The sequence below is a fragment of the Melozone crissalis genome, unplaced genomic scaffold (assembly GCF_028551555.1).
Source record: "Melozone crissalis strain CALT ecotype California unplaced genomic scaffold, PUWL_Pcris_2 ptg000013l_1, whole genome shotgun sequence".
Classification (NCBI taxonomy): domain Eukaryota; kingdom Metazoa; phylum Chordata; class Aves; order Passeriformes; family Passerellidae; genus Melozone; species Melozone crissalis.
In genome coordinates, this window is record NW_026535791.1 from 10806345 (window position 1) to 10825240 (window position 18896).

Genomic DNA, 18896 nt, shown 5'->3' on the forward strand with positions numbered 1-18896 from the left:
GGCAAGCTAGCTGAGGGTTTATATATTTTTTTTTGTTTGGCTGTGACTACAGGAATGAATAGTATGTGAGGATTCTCCTTCAGAAGCAGTAAAGCAAGTGTTAGGATAATGCTGTAAGAAACAAACAATATTTTATTTTATGCCTTCCATCTAGTTTAAGGCAGATCATGTAATTTCCCTATGCAGCCAGTAAGTAGAAGGGAATGCTTCCACACCTGCTCAGATTTTTCAGGTTATAGTGAGTGAGCTATTCCATCTGTCCTCCTGTATGCTCATTGTGCTGGGAAACCTGCAGTGGCCTATCTTTGTCCTTGCAAACTGAGAACAAGCAGGCTCCATGTGAGTACCTCTCACTAAAGTGCTTAAAATGAGGTGCAGCCAAGTCCAGATCAAGTTCCGGAACCACTGGGACAAAAGAACAAGATTAGGCTTGGAAAGTGTGCTGAACCGTAAGCATACCTGTTTAAAAAATGACGTATATTAGAATTGATAATTTTTAACTGCCTTTATCTAACTATTGGCACGTTAATAACCATTTGGTCTTAGTAGGTATTCTGTATTTTTATTGGCTAGAGGCTGAGAAAGTCTTTGTCCATCTTAAGAGTTTAGAAGAACATTCTATGTCTGAAATTACACATTGCTTTGCAGATCTAATATCTAGTGCTTCAGTATCCCTGTAAGAACTCTCATAAAAGTTAATAGTAGTTCCACAAAAGGTAGAGGGTGTATCCTGTTCACCCATTAAAAATGTTTCAGATAAGAGCTTCACAGTTCCAAGTATAAAAACAGCTACTGACAAGCCAGCCTCTATGGACAAATAAAGTAAAATCGATGTGTGTCTGCCTGTGCACACAAATACACTCATCTTGAAATACACATACTCTTGAATTAAAAAAAAAAATTGGAACTGGCAGCATTTTCATTTTCTAAAGTTCTTCGAAGTTTGTCTTTCATCCTGCAAAGGTTGATGACTGATAATGCTCAAACAGGTCTATGAATCTGCACCATTTCTCAGTAAATACATTCAGTTTCATTAATTTGTTCCATGATTTCAGTTTTAGCAGATAAGTAGGGAGGCAGCTGCAGTTTTTCATTGGTGAGGAATATTCAAGGATTTCTTTTTTTGCTGCTCATAGAGCACTGAGCAATTGCTGTGATCTTTGCCGACTGAATTCAAGTTGGCTGTATGCTGCATGGTATTTCAAACACATTTGTGATACTGTAGCCTCATGATGCTGATAAATTCTCACAAGACAGCGTAAGAAATTTGTGATGAAATGCAAGGAGAACTTGGGCAGGTCTTTCTGTGCTTGCTGTGATTTCTGCAGTGGGAAAAGCTGAGGAATGATTAATCTTGCATGTTTGAAACAGGAATGGAACGGATAGAAAAGAGGAGATGATATAGATCCAGGATGAAGCTGAGTTATGTTTTTAAGGCTCTTTACTTTGTGAAATTACTGTGGGTAGGAAAATTGTAAATGGGAGGAAAAGATGAAGCTAAACAATGTGTCTGTTAAGTGGAACAGCTCTTAATCTCCTTTGCTTTTTGTTCTTCTTTCTTATGAGCTGTGGAGCTTTAGTATTAAGAAAAAGCCTGTTCACATTTCAGTTTACATGAAATAAGATTGATTTTGTTTTAAATGCTAGATGTGGGAGAACTAAAATTAAGTATTTGAGCCTTAGTTAGCTGGAAAACGTTACTAAGAGTAGCTCCAGTTACATGTCATGTTCCAGTCTGGTTTTAGCAACAGGAATCTATGAGAATATTCAAGTTAAAGTTTCATTATCTCACCTTCATATGTTTGCACCAAAGTGAAAAATGCAAGGAATTTTCTGGCTTGTGCACAGGACTCAACTAAAACAAGTTTAATGAGATACCACGTTTTGTTTTGTACACAGATTCATATTAGCTGACACAAAAAGTTGAAAATTTAGGAGGCAAGAAAAAGAGCACAGTGCTGATATAACAATTGCTATCTAAAAGCATACAAACCAATGCTCGAAAAGAAGCCAAAAATAGCTAAAAGAATTCTAAACCTTGAAAAAAGAAGCTTTATTTCACTTACTGAGATGAGCAAAGTGCTCTCCACTGTTTAATGTGAATTTTAAGTTCTCTTGGTAAATTCAATGTAAAGTAAAGAAGCATTTGTGGACATTATTCCTCTTTCACCAGAACCAGCATTCTACTTTGGAAATGATGAGTACTATGTTGATGAGAGTGCTGGCTACATTGAGGTCCGTGTCTGGAGGGCTGGAACCGATCTGTCCAAAGCCGCCTCTGTCACGGTGCGGTCGCGCAAGTCGGAGCCCGTAACTGCAGAGGGTGAGTTATTGCTTCCCTCCCATTTCACACTGCTGCTACTCTGCACATGCTGCTACGCACTGCTGGCACGTGCTGGCACATCTCACAAGTGCTGGTTCAGTGGGTCTTGGTACAGTTTCAACCACATAAAATGGAAATGGTATGTGTCTTGCTATTAGCAGATCTCCTCTTCTTAGAGCAAATTAAGTGGTTACAGAATTTCAGAGGAGTAAGAGCTGCTGTGAAGTATAGCACAAAGAGAAATGCCTTTAAATCTTCATATAAAGACTGCTACAAAGGCGATTGATTGCTGCCTCAAGAGCATACTCTGGGCACAGTTACAATCACTGGCAGCATGCTGAGTTTGCTTCTCTCATTTTTACTGTAGGCAATGAGAAATTATTACCTATGGCAATTACTATAGGCAATGAGAAATTATTACCAGGATTGCTTCAGCTGTGTGTTTCTTGGATGCTTTTACAGAACCTTTGTTGGCAGAATTAAGTGTTAGCACACTCTATTTTTTTTCACACAGCATATCATAATGTTTAAACTAGGATATTCATATAAAGGCAGCAGAAAAATTATCTTCCTTAGATGCTTATCCTGAGTCTAACTTTACTGTTATTTCAGGAATATCTAAACATAATATATATGTATGGTGTATGCATAACACAATATACATAACATAGATGTATTTTTCTTATGAAAAAGAAATTATTAAGTCTGAAAAAATACATGATTGCTTCAGTTCTGAACTTGCTTTTATGATCTGATATCTTTATCAAATCCTGAATATTTAAGTTATTTTATTTCTGGTAAAAAAATATCTTTCTTTACAGTAAGGATCTTCATTCATTGTGCCAGGACCTCTAGGATTAAAAGCTGGGAATGTCTCAGTTCTTGAGCTCTCTAGTCTGTTGGTCACAGCATGAAAGTTCTGACATCACTGACTGCCTGTAAAACTATGAACCTGGTTCTTTGCCTTACACAGTACAGCAGTTTATCTGCTGCTCTGAGCTCTCAGTCCTGGAGTCCTGCCTTAGAGGCTTAGCTCTAGGGGAGTACAACAGTAGAGCTGTTAGTTAAGTGTGCATCTGATGATGGCCTTAAATCTGGCCAAATTTTGTCAAATTCACAGAATTCCAAACCTGATTTCCATTTCAATTTAAGTGTTCCCCCCAAATCTTTGTTTCAAGAGGTCTGCTGTTTATTCTCCCTAAAACCTAATGTTAAAACTGAGTCCTTCCCTAAAGTCCTGGGTACCTTTAATGCCTTGGTTCCAAGATAGTGTCATGTTTTAGTCAGTATCTTGTATTGTTAGCCATCTTCTTATTGACATGTTATGAATTGGTTTGATTTGCTTAAAAGAAAACAAACCCAGATCAATCTTCCTTTAAGAGTAAGGTGGCAGACCTCACCTGTTACGTTCTGATAAGAATTTGACTTGTTTGTTTTCCATTCATTCTGTTTTACACAACTCCTCTGAACAGCAGTTCTTCCCCCAGTCAGCTCACTGGCCTTGTCTCCTTTCCTTTTTACACTATTCTTAAAACTTCCATCTTTGTTACAAAATAGTATGAAATTTCTTTCCAAAAGACTTTGCTTCATCTCCAGAGTCTCTCTCAAAACTTTTTGCTTACTTTCATTTCTCACTTCAAGCAAATTTCATTAGTTTTTCTGGAAAAACTGTTGATTTACAACAGAACAGAATCAGCCTCAGTTTGTGACTCAAATCATCATTAAACAAAAAGTTAGTAAATATTGACTTACTCTATTGTGTAGTCCAACTTAAATACCAAAAGATAGTTTTGCTTTACATGAATGCCAGAATTTGGCAAATACTAAAGTTATAAAGGAAAAATATTTACCTACAGTTAACTGCCTAATGATAGATATTTTTATTTTTGATTACATGTAATGCTATTTTTATCTCTTTTCCTTTGGTAGCTGGAGTAGATTATGTAGGCATCAGTCGTAACCTGGATTTTTCCCCTGGAGTCAATATGCAGACATTTCGTGTGATAATTCTGGATGATCTTGGACAGCCGGTGTTGGAAGGAACAGAGAAGTTTGAGCTTGTGCTAAGGATGCCCATGAATGCTGCCCTTGGAGAACCCAGCAAGACCACCATCTTCATTAATGATTCAGTGTCTGATTGTGAGGAATATTTTTTTTTTTTCACTCTTTACTTTATATTTTGGAGATGATGTGTTAAGTCATTTGCTATCTGGCCACTTGTATTCTATATCTGGTGCAGTGTGGCATAAGTAAATGTGAAATGATGGAGGGAAGATATGATAGCTTCTGCAGTTATACTTTACATGTGCTTTCTATGTTTTTCTGCCCAGTGCCAAAGATGCAGTTTAAGGAATCTGTGTATGTAGCCAATGAAAATGATGGGCAGGTTTCTGCCATGATATATAGGAGTGGGGATATCCGATACACGTCCACTGTGAGATGCTATACAAGGCAAGCTTCAGCTCAGGTTATGATGGACTTCGAAGAACGCCCTAATACTGACAGTTCCATCATCACATTCCTTCCTGGTAAGTTCTTAATTGTATTTTAGAAGCCTTTAGTCACCATGTTTTCTTTTGTTTTGCTTTGCTTTACTTTGCTTTGTTTGTTTTATTTTGTTGTGTTTTAATTGTGTCTTCTCATAAAGTAGTGCCAAAAAGATCTCTCTGGAAAACAAAGGTTTAGGTTTATTTCATGCACAATGGGATGATGTTGCTTTTATTTTCTTCACTTCTGACTTACAGCAATAATCACTAAAAACCAAAAGAGTATATCTTCACTTAGGTTCAGCCTGAGTGCCAGAATCTTTTTGATAGCGAAAGTAGGTTTGGCATAGCACAGTAGAAGCACAGATCTGCTGTCAGAAGGGAAACTTCAGGAGTTCTGCTCTTTGTTAAGCAGATTTCTGGCAAATACATTTGACGTGCTTTGAAATGAGTAATAGATCTTTCAACAGGTATATAGCTTCCTAATTCCTATTTGAATTTTTTTCTCCCACCAAGGCTTTCCTAAGACCGCCCACGAATATCAGGTTCTTAATATCCCACATTTCATCAGAGATGAAATGCAAATAAATCAAATGTTACTATGTTGAAAGAATATTGCCTAATTCTTTGTACATGTGCAGAAGGCAGTTTGGTCTTCTAGCCTTTGAAGTTTACACGCATGTGATATTTTTTACAAGTCTTAAACTAGTTCTGTCCTCAGCGTTAAATCCTTGGTATATCCTTATCACAGAAAATGCAACCTTTGTATTTCTGTAGACATGTATCACTTGAAAAAGTGAGTTGTTCACTCTGTCTTTATTTAGGGCTGGCCTCAACTTTTCATGCTCTCCTGTACTCTAGACCTTTGTCATTGCTTCTGTGCAACCAGGAAAGAGTCCACCTAGTAAGAATTAATGGATCTGGGCCACTTAGAAGTGACTTTTCTCTTTTCTCGAGTGTTGCCCTACCACTTCTCTGCAAAGACAAGTAACAAACAAGTCTACTAGAATTATATTTTTACTCCATAAGCTTCTTAGGCATGTTTAATATGCAGCAGTTTCATTACAGTTTCCATGTAACAGTAAGCAGGATGAGTATTTTGCATTCTTTTTTCTCCTTAAGGGATAATCGATTTTCTGTAGTGAGAGGAAAAGGCAAACTCAGAAAATGAACACAGTCGGCATCCTGGTCTGGTTCTTCATTGTGAAGAGCCTTGATCTTATTTGCATGTGTAATGATGAAAAAATACAGTAAATTGACTTCACCTCTCTCCTGCTGTACTGTTCCTTTTGTCTGGGATGTAGGAGTCAGTCCCATGAGGAAGAGCCTACCTAGTCATGCCGGATGCCAGACACTAAACACCCTTCAGAGGTCTTGCTGCTTGTGTAAAAGACATAAGAAAAGATGTTCAAGTTTCTGAACATCTAGTAAGTCAGCGCACATTAATTTGTGAGTGCAAAATTGAGAAGTTTGATACTCCAAAGCATTTTTAAGGCAATATTCACTGTCACTTGGAATCAGTGGGAGTTCAAAAGACTTTAAAGTCAAACGGAATAATAAAACTGAAGGTCCACACAGGTGGAGGGTGTCCAAACGAAAGAGACTTGAAGTATAAAACTTCAGGACAAAATTGCCATTAGTATTAGTAATGGCAATTAGTAATTAGTATTGCCATTCGAAAGGTTTTATTATTCTGTTTCCTTGTGCAAGTATTTACTTTTTAAAGTAGACTCTGTAGAAGTCACTGAGAAGGAGCATTTTCTTCTTAGGTAAAACAAAAGGACTAATACATGTAAAGTGGACATACCAAATAGAAACTTGTCTTACAGAAGTCCCGGAATGGGGGATTCCACTTTAATATGTTTCCATAGAAAGGTAATGATTGCTAATTCTGCTTTCACTGCTGTCATTGCTCATTAACTTGTATGGTGTCAAAGTGGATGCCTTGGCCAGCAGGATTCAGGTGCCTTGAGCTTGGAGAGAAGTGCTGTATTGGAGCAAAGAACACCTAAGTTCTGCCTGATAACTACCTTCAGAATTATTGCAGGTGAAACTGAGAAGCCTTGCACATTGGCGCTTATGGATGATACTTTCCATGAGGAGGAGGAAGAACTTCGCCTGGTTCTTGGCACTCCAAGAAGTGACTCTTCCTTTGGTGCCTCTATTGGCGAGCAAAATGAGACGCTGATAAAGATTCGGGATGATGCAGACAGTAAGAGAATAGCTTATTGTTACTGGCTTTTGGTAGCCCATTTGCATGCTCTAAAACCCTTTTTTTTTCTTCTAATGACAGAGGCTATCATTAAGTTTGGTGAGACCAAATTTAGTGTGAGTGAACCGAAGGACACAAGGCAAGTAGCAATTGTGAAAATCCCAGTGCTTCGTCTGGGAGACACTTCCAAAGTTTCTGTTGTGAGAGTTCATACAAAGGATGGATCTGCTACTTCTGGAGAAGACTATCACCCTGTGTCAGAAGGTAGGATCATACTTATCACATCCAACTATTTTTTTCATTCATGACTCTAACATAATTTTTGAAAAATGAAATAAATTTGTGATTAGAATATTTTGCAACCACATCCCAAAATGAATTTTCCTTTTCAGTGTGGACAAACTAAATTTGACCAGGAATAACACATCCCCTGTGGTTTTCAACAGCCAAATGCTGTTGGTGTACTAATTATCACTGAAGATATTTACAAAAGGATTATGACTCCTTTGAAAACATGCGTAGCTCAAGAAATTGTGGAAGATGTGTGACTTAAATCTTAGTTATATTTGCAGAGTGTAATAATACTTCTCTGAAGAAACATCTACTCATAGGTTATGATTTTGTGGTTGTTTCTTGATTCATTAAGAATTTCTTCTTCAATTCATTAAGATAATGGGATTTGCTGTATGTAGGAATTAATGTGTATTTCTTTTTCTATCTTCATAATAATAAAGCTTTCCTTCTGTATTTCTGAGTTCACTGCCTTCTGTTCCACACTACTAATGAATGAGTGGAGAAGTTGTACAACAGAATGAGAAATTTCTTAGCTGATAAACTTCTTTCCATTAATGGCCCACCTACCTGCTTTAGGCAATGACTAATGCAGTTCATGGCATTATGATTTTTTTTTCTTTTAAAGTTTATGATAATACATGATAGTACTCTGTGTTTTAAGGTTAATCATTCATTGCTGGAGTGTTTTCATAGTTTTGGATAAACTATTTTGGCATCCAGTCCAGCTGAAATACATGACTTAGCTTTGAACATCCAGCAACAACATTGCGCTGTATCTTCAAATTCCATAGCAGTGGCATTTCCCACTAGTGATATCTGAAGAGGCAATTTGTTAGCCACAAAAAAATCATCAACCCAGAGCTTGCTAATTCCAATCACTTCACTCCTGCATTTTAGAGTTTTGCTCTTTCCCCTGAAAACCACAGGAACTTTTAGTGTCAGCTGATACTTATCCTATATGCACATTACCAGTAGGCACTGTCTTGCTTACATTCTCCCTGCTGTGCACCAGCAGCACATGGGAACAAGGTTTTCAGGGGAAACCTATTACTGCAGAGCAAGAGGCTCTCAGCCTCTGCCCCCAGGCCTTTGAGAAAGGTCTGTGATGTGCAGAATTTCCCCACAAGTTTCAGAATACCTGTGGCTTTAGGGAACCTGCATATTCAGCCATAGGTACAAAACCCACATCATTAATTGGGTTTTCTGAAGGAAGTGTGGCAAACTGAAAATCAGTAAAATTCTTAGGTGTCACACAGCTGAGAGTTCATATGTTTATTACCATAAAGAGTATTTCCCTGGCTTAATAACACTTGGCATTGGAAGCATCATTAGATCACTTAATCAGACTCACTGTGGATTGCAAAATTGTCCCAGTTTTCCCAAATTATTTCTGTATTGATCCAAATAACTTTGGTTGGAGAAAATATATCCTTTAGATATATTGGAGAGGAAGTGTTTCTTAGCATTTTGCTTTACTGATCAGTCTCTATCACCTAACTGTGCCTTATTTCCCATATAGATTTCAGCTTTAATGCACTCCTGCTTTTTGTGCCTGTCCCTTTAGAGTGCAGAGGTCTTTATCACCTGGTATATTTTGATTATGGTGGTGTTTCTATATACCAGTGAGAACATCACTATCTACAAGTTCTTCTAGTCTGAAGTTTCTCTTGGTTATTTCTGTACATCTTCAAAGTAAATTTGACATCCTTTAAATATTAGAAATGCACTTATTATTTTGGTTATTATCACTCTCACGCTTTCCAGGCACAAATGTTAAATAGTTTCTGTACTTTTTATTTCTTTAGTAGTTAATACAGTCAAGGATCATAGTACTCCCTAACATAGTCAGTGGGGTGGGTTGATCTTGGCTGGGCAGTAAGTGCCCACCAAAGCTGTTCCATGACTCCCCCTCCTCAGCTACGGAGGAGAAAATATGGCAGAAGGCTCATGGGTTGAGATAAGAAGAGGGAGACATCACTTACCAGTTATCAGCATGGGGAAAAAAGACTCAACTTGGGAAAATTAGTTTCATTTTTTTTTACTAATCAAACCAGAGCACAGTGATGAGAAATAAGACATTCCTCCCCACCCCTCCCTTCTCTTGGGGTAGCTTCACTCCCACATTCCTTAGCTCTGACTGGCTCGAGGAAATGGGGGTTGCAATCTTGTTATCACACGTTATTTCTGATGCTTCTTCCTCCTCACACTCTTCCCTATTCCAGCAAGAGGTCACACCCACTGGAAACAGTTCTTCAAAAACTGCACTATGGGTCCTTCCTGTGGTCTGCAGTTCCTCATGAACTGCTCCAGTGTGGAGGTCACCAGTGCTGCCAGCAGACCTGCTCCACTGTGGGCTCTTCTTTCCTGGGGCCACAGGTCCTGCCAGGAGCCTGCTCCACTGCAGGCTTCCCCCAGGGCCCCAGCCTCCTTTGGGCATTCATCTGCTTGATCATGGGTCCTCCACGGTCTGCAGGTGGATCTCTGCTCCACCATCGGCCCCCATGGGCTACAGGGCACATCCTGCATCACCAGGCTCTGCACCAGGGGCTGCAGAGGAATCTCTGCTCTGGCTTCTGGAGCATCTCCTGCCCCTCCTTCTCCGCTGAGCTTGGTGCCTGCAGAGTCATTTCTCACATACTCTCACTCCTCTTTCCCAGCTGCTGGGCTTCAGCAGTCTTTTCCCTTCTTTAATCTGTAATCCCAGAGGCACTACCACTGACACTGCTGGGCTTGGCCTTCACCAGCAGTGGGTCCATCCTGGAGCCAGCTGGCATTGTCAGATATGGAGGATGCTTCTGGCAGCTGCTTGAAGAATCCACCCCTATAGCTCCCTACTACCAAAGCCTTGCCACACAAACCAAATACAATCAGCTACGGTTGAACTTTTTATCACAGTGACTTAGGATATTTTTTCAGAGACAATGGTTTTCAAAATACAATACTCTTGTGGAGCTACAGCTTTGTACCTTATTTTTGGTATATACCATTGTATTTATTGCATTTTGTTGGATACCATTTATTTAGAATTCTTCGGTCTTTTGGTCATTCACATAGGTTACCAACATTTATGTAATTAGTCACAGATAATTTTCAAAACATTAAGATCCATTAGACTGAATCTTGAGCTTTGCAAATCTCTTGATTTATGTCTTATTTTCAGTGATTTCTACACGTGTCCACTGCTATTCATTATTATTATTTGTGGCATCAAATAGGTTAAACTATATTTGCAAACATCTGTAATTTGAAAAGTGAGTATTAACTGCCATCTCTCATGGCTGGGCCTAGAATCAAAGGTTGTTATGATCAACAGATTTATTTTTAAGTCTCTCATGTTTTCAGAAATTGAGTTCAAGGAGGGTGAAACACAGCACTTTGTGGAGATTGAAGTTCTCTTTGATGGAGTAAGGGAGATGAGAGAAGCCTTCACTGTCCACCTGAAGCCTGATGAGAACATGGTTGCAGAAATACAGGTAACAAGTTCATGCAAAGTCCTGAACAACAAAATCTGGTAAACAGACCTCTTACTTATTTTCTGGCTCATCATTTTACTCTTCTTTTAAGATTTGTTCTCACCATCTTGGCTTGTATATTAAAAAGACAAAAAGGACATCCCAGCTGTCACAGTAACACCTAATCAAAACAGTTTGTTGTCAAGACAATGATGTTGATGGGGCAACAGAGTCAATGAAAGACTGCAGTCTTCAGGGTATCATTCCAGACATATTCTGCTCATATAATCAGTTTTAGAAACTGATGTCCTCTCAGAAACACTCTCTGGGAATACAACCTCTGTGTTGTGAAAAGAGTAATTTCAGGTGAAATATGACTTCTACTGTCAAAATCATGTTAATACTATTCTTATTGTGTAAGATTAAATAGCCACACATTCTTGTTATTTAGCATTGTATCTTGCATACTTTTAATTCAAACAGTATACTCCTCTGATATGGCATAAAATGTGCTTGAAAGTCCCTGTCTGCTTCAGCAGTGTCACACCACATATAGTCTGACTCCAGACAGCCAGACAGAAGAGACACAGCCTTTGCTGATGACAAACACCCCATTTCCACCAGGCTTTAAAGCATATACTGCACATAGGGGCTTCTACCAGAGTACTGAAGTGATAACAAAAAAGCAGGTAGTCAAGGGATCGTCACTGTTCTGAAAAGAAAAATTTCATTTTAGCTCTTCCTTTGACATTCTGCAGTGTACTTTTGGTGCCTCAACCCTTTCTCAATAGCTCATCCAGTTGAGGTTATAGAACTTCTTTTGGAAAAATGTTTTGAAGGCTAGACATACTCTGATCGAGGTCCAGCTTGTTTATTTGCATTTTCACAGAGAACTGTTTCTGTATTTTTCATTGTCAGACAGCCAAGGCCATTGTTTACATTGAAGAAATGAACAGCATGGCAGATGTCACCTTTCCCTCTGTCCCTCAAGTTGCATCTCTGTTGATATATGATGATACTTCTAAAGCCAAAGACAGAACCAGTCCCATTGCTGGCTATCCTGTCATCTGTATCACAGTGAGTATCTCTGTGGAAAAATGGAACAAAATCAGTATATGGATTTTGTTCAGTGGATTTTATACACCCAGTATCAATCCATATGGTGATGAGTCACACATATTAGTCACATATATTAGTTCTAGCTAGAAATATCCTTAGAGCTAATCTAATTTGTCTGGGTAATGAATCCATTTTCAGGAGGAGAAAAAGCATAGAAAGATGTTTCACTTGTTCCTCACTAAGAATAGTGCAATATTGATACTGTGTCTGTGATTGCATGACCTTAGTATTTCCTGCATTATCCTGCCTTAATTTGTAGAGTTAATGTCACTGGAGATAACAGATGAGCCATTGTTTTCAATGAGTGCCACAGACTGTAAAATGAGTACTGAAGGAAATACAGGCTTCTTTCATTTTTTTCACTGGTAGTTTTGCAACTGAAAAGTTTACATAAATATTCATATACCTTGAAGAATGATTTGTCCATCTTCAATTTGTTTTCCACACATTCCTTTTGCACAGGAATATCACAAGTTGAATGATTTTTCCAAATAAAAAAAGAATCAAAGAAAATAAGTCTTTAAATGCAAAGTGTATTTGCAGAATTAGATCAAAGGGACAAATTAAAATTAAAGTAGTACATGGGGGTGTAGTTTGTGCTTTCATAGCTATGCCACGTTTTCACCTATAAATCAATTTTAAATAATATTTTTTATTTCAGTAAGCATAATTAGATACGCCTTTTAATGTACTCTAACTGTGCTAAATCCATCACTGTCTAAATAAGGTGATTTCTTATAAGATTTAGTGGGATTGTCAGTTCCATATTGTTGAGTTTTGTGACTCTTGATGACTTGAAATTCCTTTGCTGTGAAGCAAATAAATTCTTAGCACATCTGCCTTGTTCTGCAGGCCTGTAATCCTAAGTACGAGGACTTTGACAAGACTGGCTCTATTTGTGCCAGTGAGAGCATCAACAATACCCTGACGCGGTACCGCTGGCTTGTGAGTGCCCCCACGGGCCCCGATGGCGTGACCAGCCCCATGAAGGAGGTTGACTTTGACACCTTCTTCACCTCCTCTAAGATGATTACACTCGACTCCATTTACTTCCAAGCTGGTTCTCGTGTCCAATGTGCAGCTCGAGCTGTGAATTCAGATGGGAATGAGGGTCTTGAGCTTATGAGCCCTATTGTCACTATAAGCACATCAGAAGGTAAGGCATCATCACCTACTGCAAGATCCACAAGTCTCTTTTGGATCCCAAATTCAGCCCTAACAAAAGCTGGTTACATGGTCAGGTGTTTTAACATCACCACATCAGCTTTTCTTCTGCTGTTCATAGAGGTGGTGCAAAAACTGTCTTGACACTGCAAAGCATTGTATAAAGAAAAAGTTTTTCCTCTCTCCTAATTCTCCATGTCTTTAAATAATAATCCACATAGCAAACTTGTATGTTCATGAGAACAATATGTAACAGGCAATTAAATTAGTGAAACCTGGTTTCTGTTGACTTTTGAATTCAGCTGCAGTAATGATGCAGTACAGTCTCAGCTCCTGTTAGGCACTGAAGAACCCACATGGGAGTGGCATATCAAAGCCTAGCCAGAAGCAAAATCTCATTTGGCATTCAGGTCTCACTGGATACCTGAGAATTGATGCCTTCCTTGACTAAAGACTAAAGCAACGGAGCCCAATAACAGGGCATGGACAAAATTTTTCCCTGGTCAAAGCATTCATAATTATGCATCCTTCTTGTTACGTGAAACAGACTGGCTTTGTTAGTTCAATAATGCGTTATTTGGATTACACTTGACAAATTAGCAGAGCTCATTAACTCAGGCTCAGGACTGAGTTGTCATGCATAAATTACTTCCAGTACCTGAGCTAACTTGTAACGTGGAAGGAAAGAAGTGCAATGATCAAAGCAAGCTACAAAAATCCTGAATATTTTCCATTTTGAAGATGCCTGACCTGCAGTGCATAGACCAAACTCTCAAAAGGAATTTAGATTGTGCAAAAAAAAAAAAGTATTTAGTCTCTTTAGCAATGTAATTTACATTTTTGGAAAAAAAAAAATAAAGACAAAACTAAAACCACCACCAACCAAACCAACCAACCAAAAAGCTGTCATGTGCGGAAAAGAAATTTGTTTCGTCCTAACAGAAATTTTGTACTTGGAGGTGTTGAGCAACACTGGGGCCTCCAGAGCTAGTAAGCTCTCCAAGAGGAGGGCCCTGCCTCCTCTTTTCTTGAAACTCCTTACAAATGGGCAAAGAGGACTGTTTCGATTTTCCACATTTGTACCTTGCAATCCTTTGGCCATCACATGACAAAGTGACTAGAATGCAGACACTGCTGCATTGAACTATGCAACTACAAGTTGCATACATCTCAGATCACATGATTGCAAACCTAATTTTCTGGTTCTACAAACTTGGACTAATACTGGAACGCATGGAACTTACACTGGAAAGGATTTCCAAAATAAGTTACACATTCCCCTTTCCTGGAGAAATTCAAAGTTCAAATTAACAAGGCCTTAAGCAACTTGATCCAGCTTTGGAGCTGGCTGTAGTCTAAGCAGAATATTTCTACATATCCTGTGACACAATCTTTCTAACTACACTTTTGTTAATGGTGGATCAGGAGACTCATGAATTTCTGTGAGGACATATCACTGCATACTTCAATCCAGTGCCAAAACCAACCGAACAGTGGTCAGGTATCTTCCATAAAACCTAGGATGGTGGGAGGAATTAAAACATATGCCTCTGAAGACCTCTGTAAGAAAGCATGGCGCTTGGCACTGGCTTTGCAAGTAAGTTTGACACATGCAACTGAAAAGACACTAATGCAATATCATCACCTTGTTCTGAAAATGTGATCCTGTTATTGAGTAATCATTTCTATTTGAATCCTGTTTTGAGTAAATTCCTGTTGAAACCTCTGGAGAATACTTCTCAAAGTATTTATCTGTCATTGAAGAAAAGTCTCGTTGTTTTGAATACCTGCACCATGGAAGAAAAGTACATTTTAAATAGTGGAAAGAAAAGTATAGATTGTGTCCTATGGACATAAAGTAAGGTTGTTTTCTCTGTTTTCCACCAGGTCTTTGTCAGCCTCGTATATCAGGAGTAGTTGGAGCAGAGCCATTCTCTGCCAAACTGCGCTACACTGGCCCAGAAGATCCTGACTATGCCAACCTCATCAAACTGACAGTCACAATGCCACATATTGATGGTATGAGAAAATCAGATGTGGAATTAGGAGAACCTATAGAACATGCTGTTATTTGAACTATTTTACTGGTCAGGTCATTTTAAACAGACAAGTCAATAACATAATCTTTTAACAGTAGGACCAAAGAAAAATGTTATGAATTAATAAGTGCAGTTTGCAACAAGACACATAAGATACTATATTGGTACATAGTCTATGATGTGAAGAATAGCATTTTCTGATTAACTGCATAATTTACATCAATTGGGCTAGACCTAAGCTTTGTAAAGCTCCTTTGAAGTGCATAGAAATATACCGTTTAATTACTATTCACACTATTTGTTAATTAATAATATGTTGTATATTCTTATATATCTAAATATTAATATGTTTAGAAATATTTTATTTGTCTTTTCGTAGTATACAGACAGTTATTGTGGGTAAAATTCTCATTCATACTTAGCATATCAACTTTCTTTGAATTCTGGACTATAGTAATTGGTCTAAGTACAAAATACAAAAGCACTGCATAACATGCTTAGTGTTTAACAAAGTCTGGCTAAATTAAGGAGGTCTGATAACTGACATGTAGTGATAGTGCTATAAATTATTGTTTTTAGGCATGCTGCCTGTTATTTCTACAAGAGAGCTCTCCAACTTTGAGCTGACACTTAGCCCTGATGGAACTAGAGTTGGAAACCACAAGTGCTCCAACCTGTTGGATTACACAGAAGTGAAGACCCACCATGGCTTTTTAACTGACACTACCAAGAATCCAGATGTGATTGGAGAGACCATTCCCTATCAGTACAGCCCAGCAATCAGAGGCTCCAACACTTTGCGCTTCTACCGCAACCTGAACCTGGAGGCCTGCCTGTGGGAGTTCAGTAGCTACTATGACATGTCCGAGCTCCTCACAGACTGTGGAGGCACCATTGGCACAGATGGGCAGGTATTGGTTTTGTACTGTATTCTTGTAATAAAATATTTCCCTCAGAATACATCTGTGCTACTAGAAATAAGAGAATCATTTGTTCTGCATGAAATTCGTTATGATTTTCTCACAATACAGTTCTGGGGTGTTTTAGAGCAAACCAAATCCCCCTTTTACTGTACAGTGAGCCAACTTAGTCTTTTCTTAAAATGAAGGCCTTTTGAAGAATTACTTTTAGCACATAGATGTGTGATAACTATTTAATGTTCATTGTGGTATGTCTTAGAAAGCAGTTTTAAAACATGGTGGAGAGAGTTCTTGCTGACAGCAATGGACTGCAGTGTTCTACCAGCGGCTTGGCTTTGCTGATCTCTTGTTCACTGGGTAAGATGACCCATCAGTGCAGACAGCACAGTGCTCTCACCTTACCCAGCAGAAAGTTACTTGTTCAGGAAGCAAAAAAAAGCTGCCAATATGGAATGGTTGAAGAACAGAGCTGTGAAACTGGTTGGGGAGTTAAAAGCAAGAGATTGGAGAGAACTTCAGGTATACTTAAGAAAATTATTTCTAGAAATCCATAGTAATGTGGAAAGAAAAGGGTGCAGGATTTCTTCTCAAGCAGTGACAGTGAAATGAATCCCTGGGTCTTCTCTGTGTAATTACTATATAAGCCTGCTCAGGCTCTGGAGTACAGTGGCTGTAAATATGAGGTTTATGTACAGAAAAATATATTCAGGGAATAATCCTACAGCTGCAAGAAGGATTCATATCAGAGTCTATCCACAACTAACTCACTGTTCTGGTACCCTAGAATTCCTTGTTGAACAACTATGAAAAGAGTGAGCCTGCTTTGTGAAATGGCCATCATTTCTCTGCTCTTTTGATATTTTGCCAGGGATCCATCTACTATGAGACCTCAGTAGATTTATTTGCACAAATTCTTATTTTTTATGCCATTTTCCCAAATGGCATAAAGCAGGTATGGAAAATGTGTCATTGCCCACAGAAATATATAAGCATGTGCAGCAACAGAGCTAATTTACTACTAAAAGTGTAGTCATCAATGGACATACAGATATCTAATTAGATAAACTGATTTTTTTTTTTTTATTTTGTTATAATTACATGCCTAAAGTCCACCTAACTCAATGGGTGTTCACAGTAATCATAGTCAGTTTGCTGGACAAGAAATTGCACTAGGATCTCTTTAGCATGTGGTTAACTTCTTTACATTCTGCCCCTCTTAACTAGAGATTATATACTCAAAATCAGAAGATGAGAACAAAATGGAGCTTCTGCCCGTCTCAGATACCAAGGCCTTGATGGATATGTAATCTCACTGCTTTGTCAGTTCTTGTACCTTGTCTTTTACAGAGACGAGTTCAAGGTCTCTGCCTTCGTGTTGGAAGCTCACTGTCCATGCTCTGCTTGGGCTTGGCCTCTGCTGAAAGCAGGTCCTCCTACAGGTGCATTCCATGAGGTCTGTGAAGCTGTCAGAGAGAAAGGGAAGGCATCCATCCAAGTGTGGGATGTAAACCTTGCACATTCCCACAAGATAAAAATTATGCTAGTCTTCACTGTTCTTAGAATGTTTTCATTTCTTCATTTCTTTGACTCATCATTCCTTTGACTGTCTCCTTATGCCCAGGCAATATGCAACCACAAATTCTTATTTCCCATACAAAGCAATCATAAGCACGTACAATTTGAAGCATCTGTATGAAGCTTGCATCTGAAGCTATGCAAGCCACTTCTCCCTCAGTGAAAAGGAAGGAAGATCTGGTATGAATCCATTTTAAATACTTTTGTGTCCTTTAGACAAAAGGCTGAATAGCTGCTTTAGACAAATATGTATTTAAATAAAACCTATTTATCTCTATGTTAGTATAAACAGAGGAGAAAATAAGTACCATTCCAATATTTTAGTAAATTGGAAGAACCTGTATATTCAGTTTTGGAGGACATGCACAAGTGGCAATGTGGCCAGAGAAGTGACCTGTACTTTCCTGAGGCTTCAGAAGTATTATGTACTTTATGTACTTGTTTACAAGCAGAGAGGGATCAACATGAGCTGTGAGAGCCATGAAACTGCAGCTGAAGTAATACTTTAGTGCCTTCTAGGTTATGGAAAAAAGGTTTACAGTATGTTAAGTGAAATATCAAGCTGAATTACTTCTAGCGGTGAAGCATTTCCCTGCAGCCAGTGTGCGCTTCACTGCCCTCCCTGTTTTCCCCACCTCCATTTAATTCTTCTCCAGGTTTGGTCTTTATCTTCACATGACCCCTCCAGCTGAGAGGGGAGGCAGTCAGTGCCCTATCTCTGTGGTTGTCACCATTGTTGTTTTTTTCTCCTTCAGTGAACAATTAATAATCCTCTTCTGTGAGAGGAAAGCTGGCAGCTATGGTTTTCACCATTTTTTTAGCAGACAAAGGAAGCCCAAATTCTATTGTACAGACAGAACAGATAAATAACAAAAACACTCTTACCATATCCTGCTACCACTGCAAATTTAATATATTGAATTTACCAGATACTTTGGCTAGAACTTTAGGCTCAACATTTTGTTTCTTGATTCTAGTTCTCCAGTACCTGTGTGGTCAAACAAAGACAGCCATGTTGATTCAGACAGAGAGATTTCACAGAAAGAACTGGCAATATCTTAAATGATGTGGGCCTTCACTTTATGGGAGCTCCTGGTATGGTAGGGGAAGAAGATGAACTTTAGTAAGCAAGAAGTGAGGTAGGAGACCTGCAGCTGGTGCAGTTCTTCTGGCACAGCTCCTAGTGTTTGCTGAAGGCTGCAGCTGTCTTGGCCAGTTCCCATGAACTCATGAACTGTCATAATACATACAGAGAAGGTCTTAGTTTTCTCTTTTTTTTTTTTTTTTCCTTTGAGGCCTTTTGATTGTGACC

The 18896-nt window shown here is 38.7% G+C and overlaps 1 protein-coding gene across 1 annotated transcript in view; it reads left to right on the forward strand.

Annotated features, from left to right (window-relative positions):
- The window catches only part of FREM2 (FRAS1 related extracellular matrix 2), a 115548-nt gene that overhangs the window by 78301 nt on the left and 18351 nt on the right, over positions 1–18896 (forward strand). The window contains exons 7-16 of the mRNA XM_054271966.1: positions 2174–2323; positions 4253–4462; positions 4654–4851; positions 6857–7021; positions 7103–7285; positions 10658–10788; positions 11686–11844; positions 12739–13042; positions 14938–15069; positions 15669–16000. Of these exons, the coding sequence (XP_054127941.1) occupies positions 2174–2323; positions 4253–4462; positions 4654–4851; positions 6857–7021; positions 7103–7285; positions 10658–10788; positions 11686–11844; positions 12739–13042; positions 14938–15069; positions 15669–16000 (1964 nt within the window). The remainder of the gene's footprint in view (positions 1–2173; positions 2324–4252; positions 4463–4653; positions 4852–6856; positions 7022–7102; positions 7286–10657; positions 10789–11685; positions 11845–12738; positions 13043–14937; positions 15070–15668; positions 16001–18896) is intronic.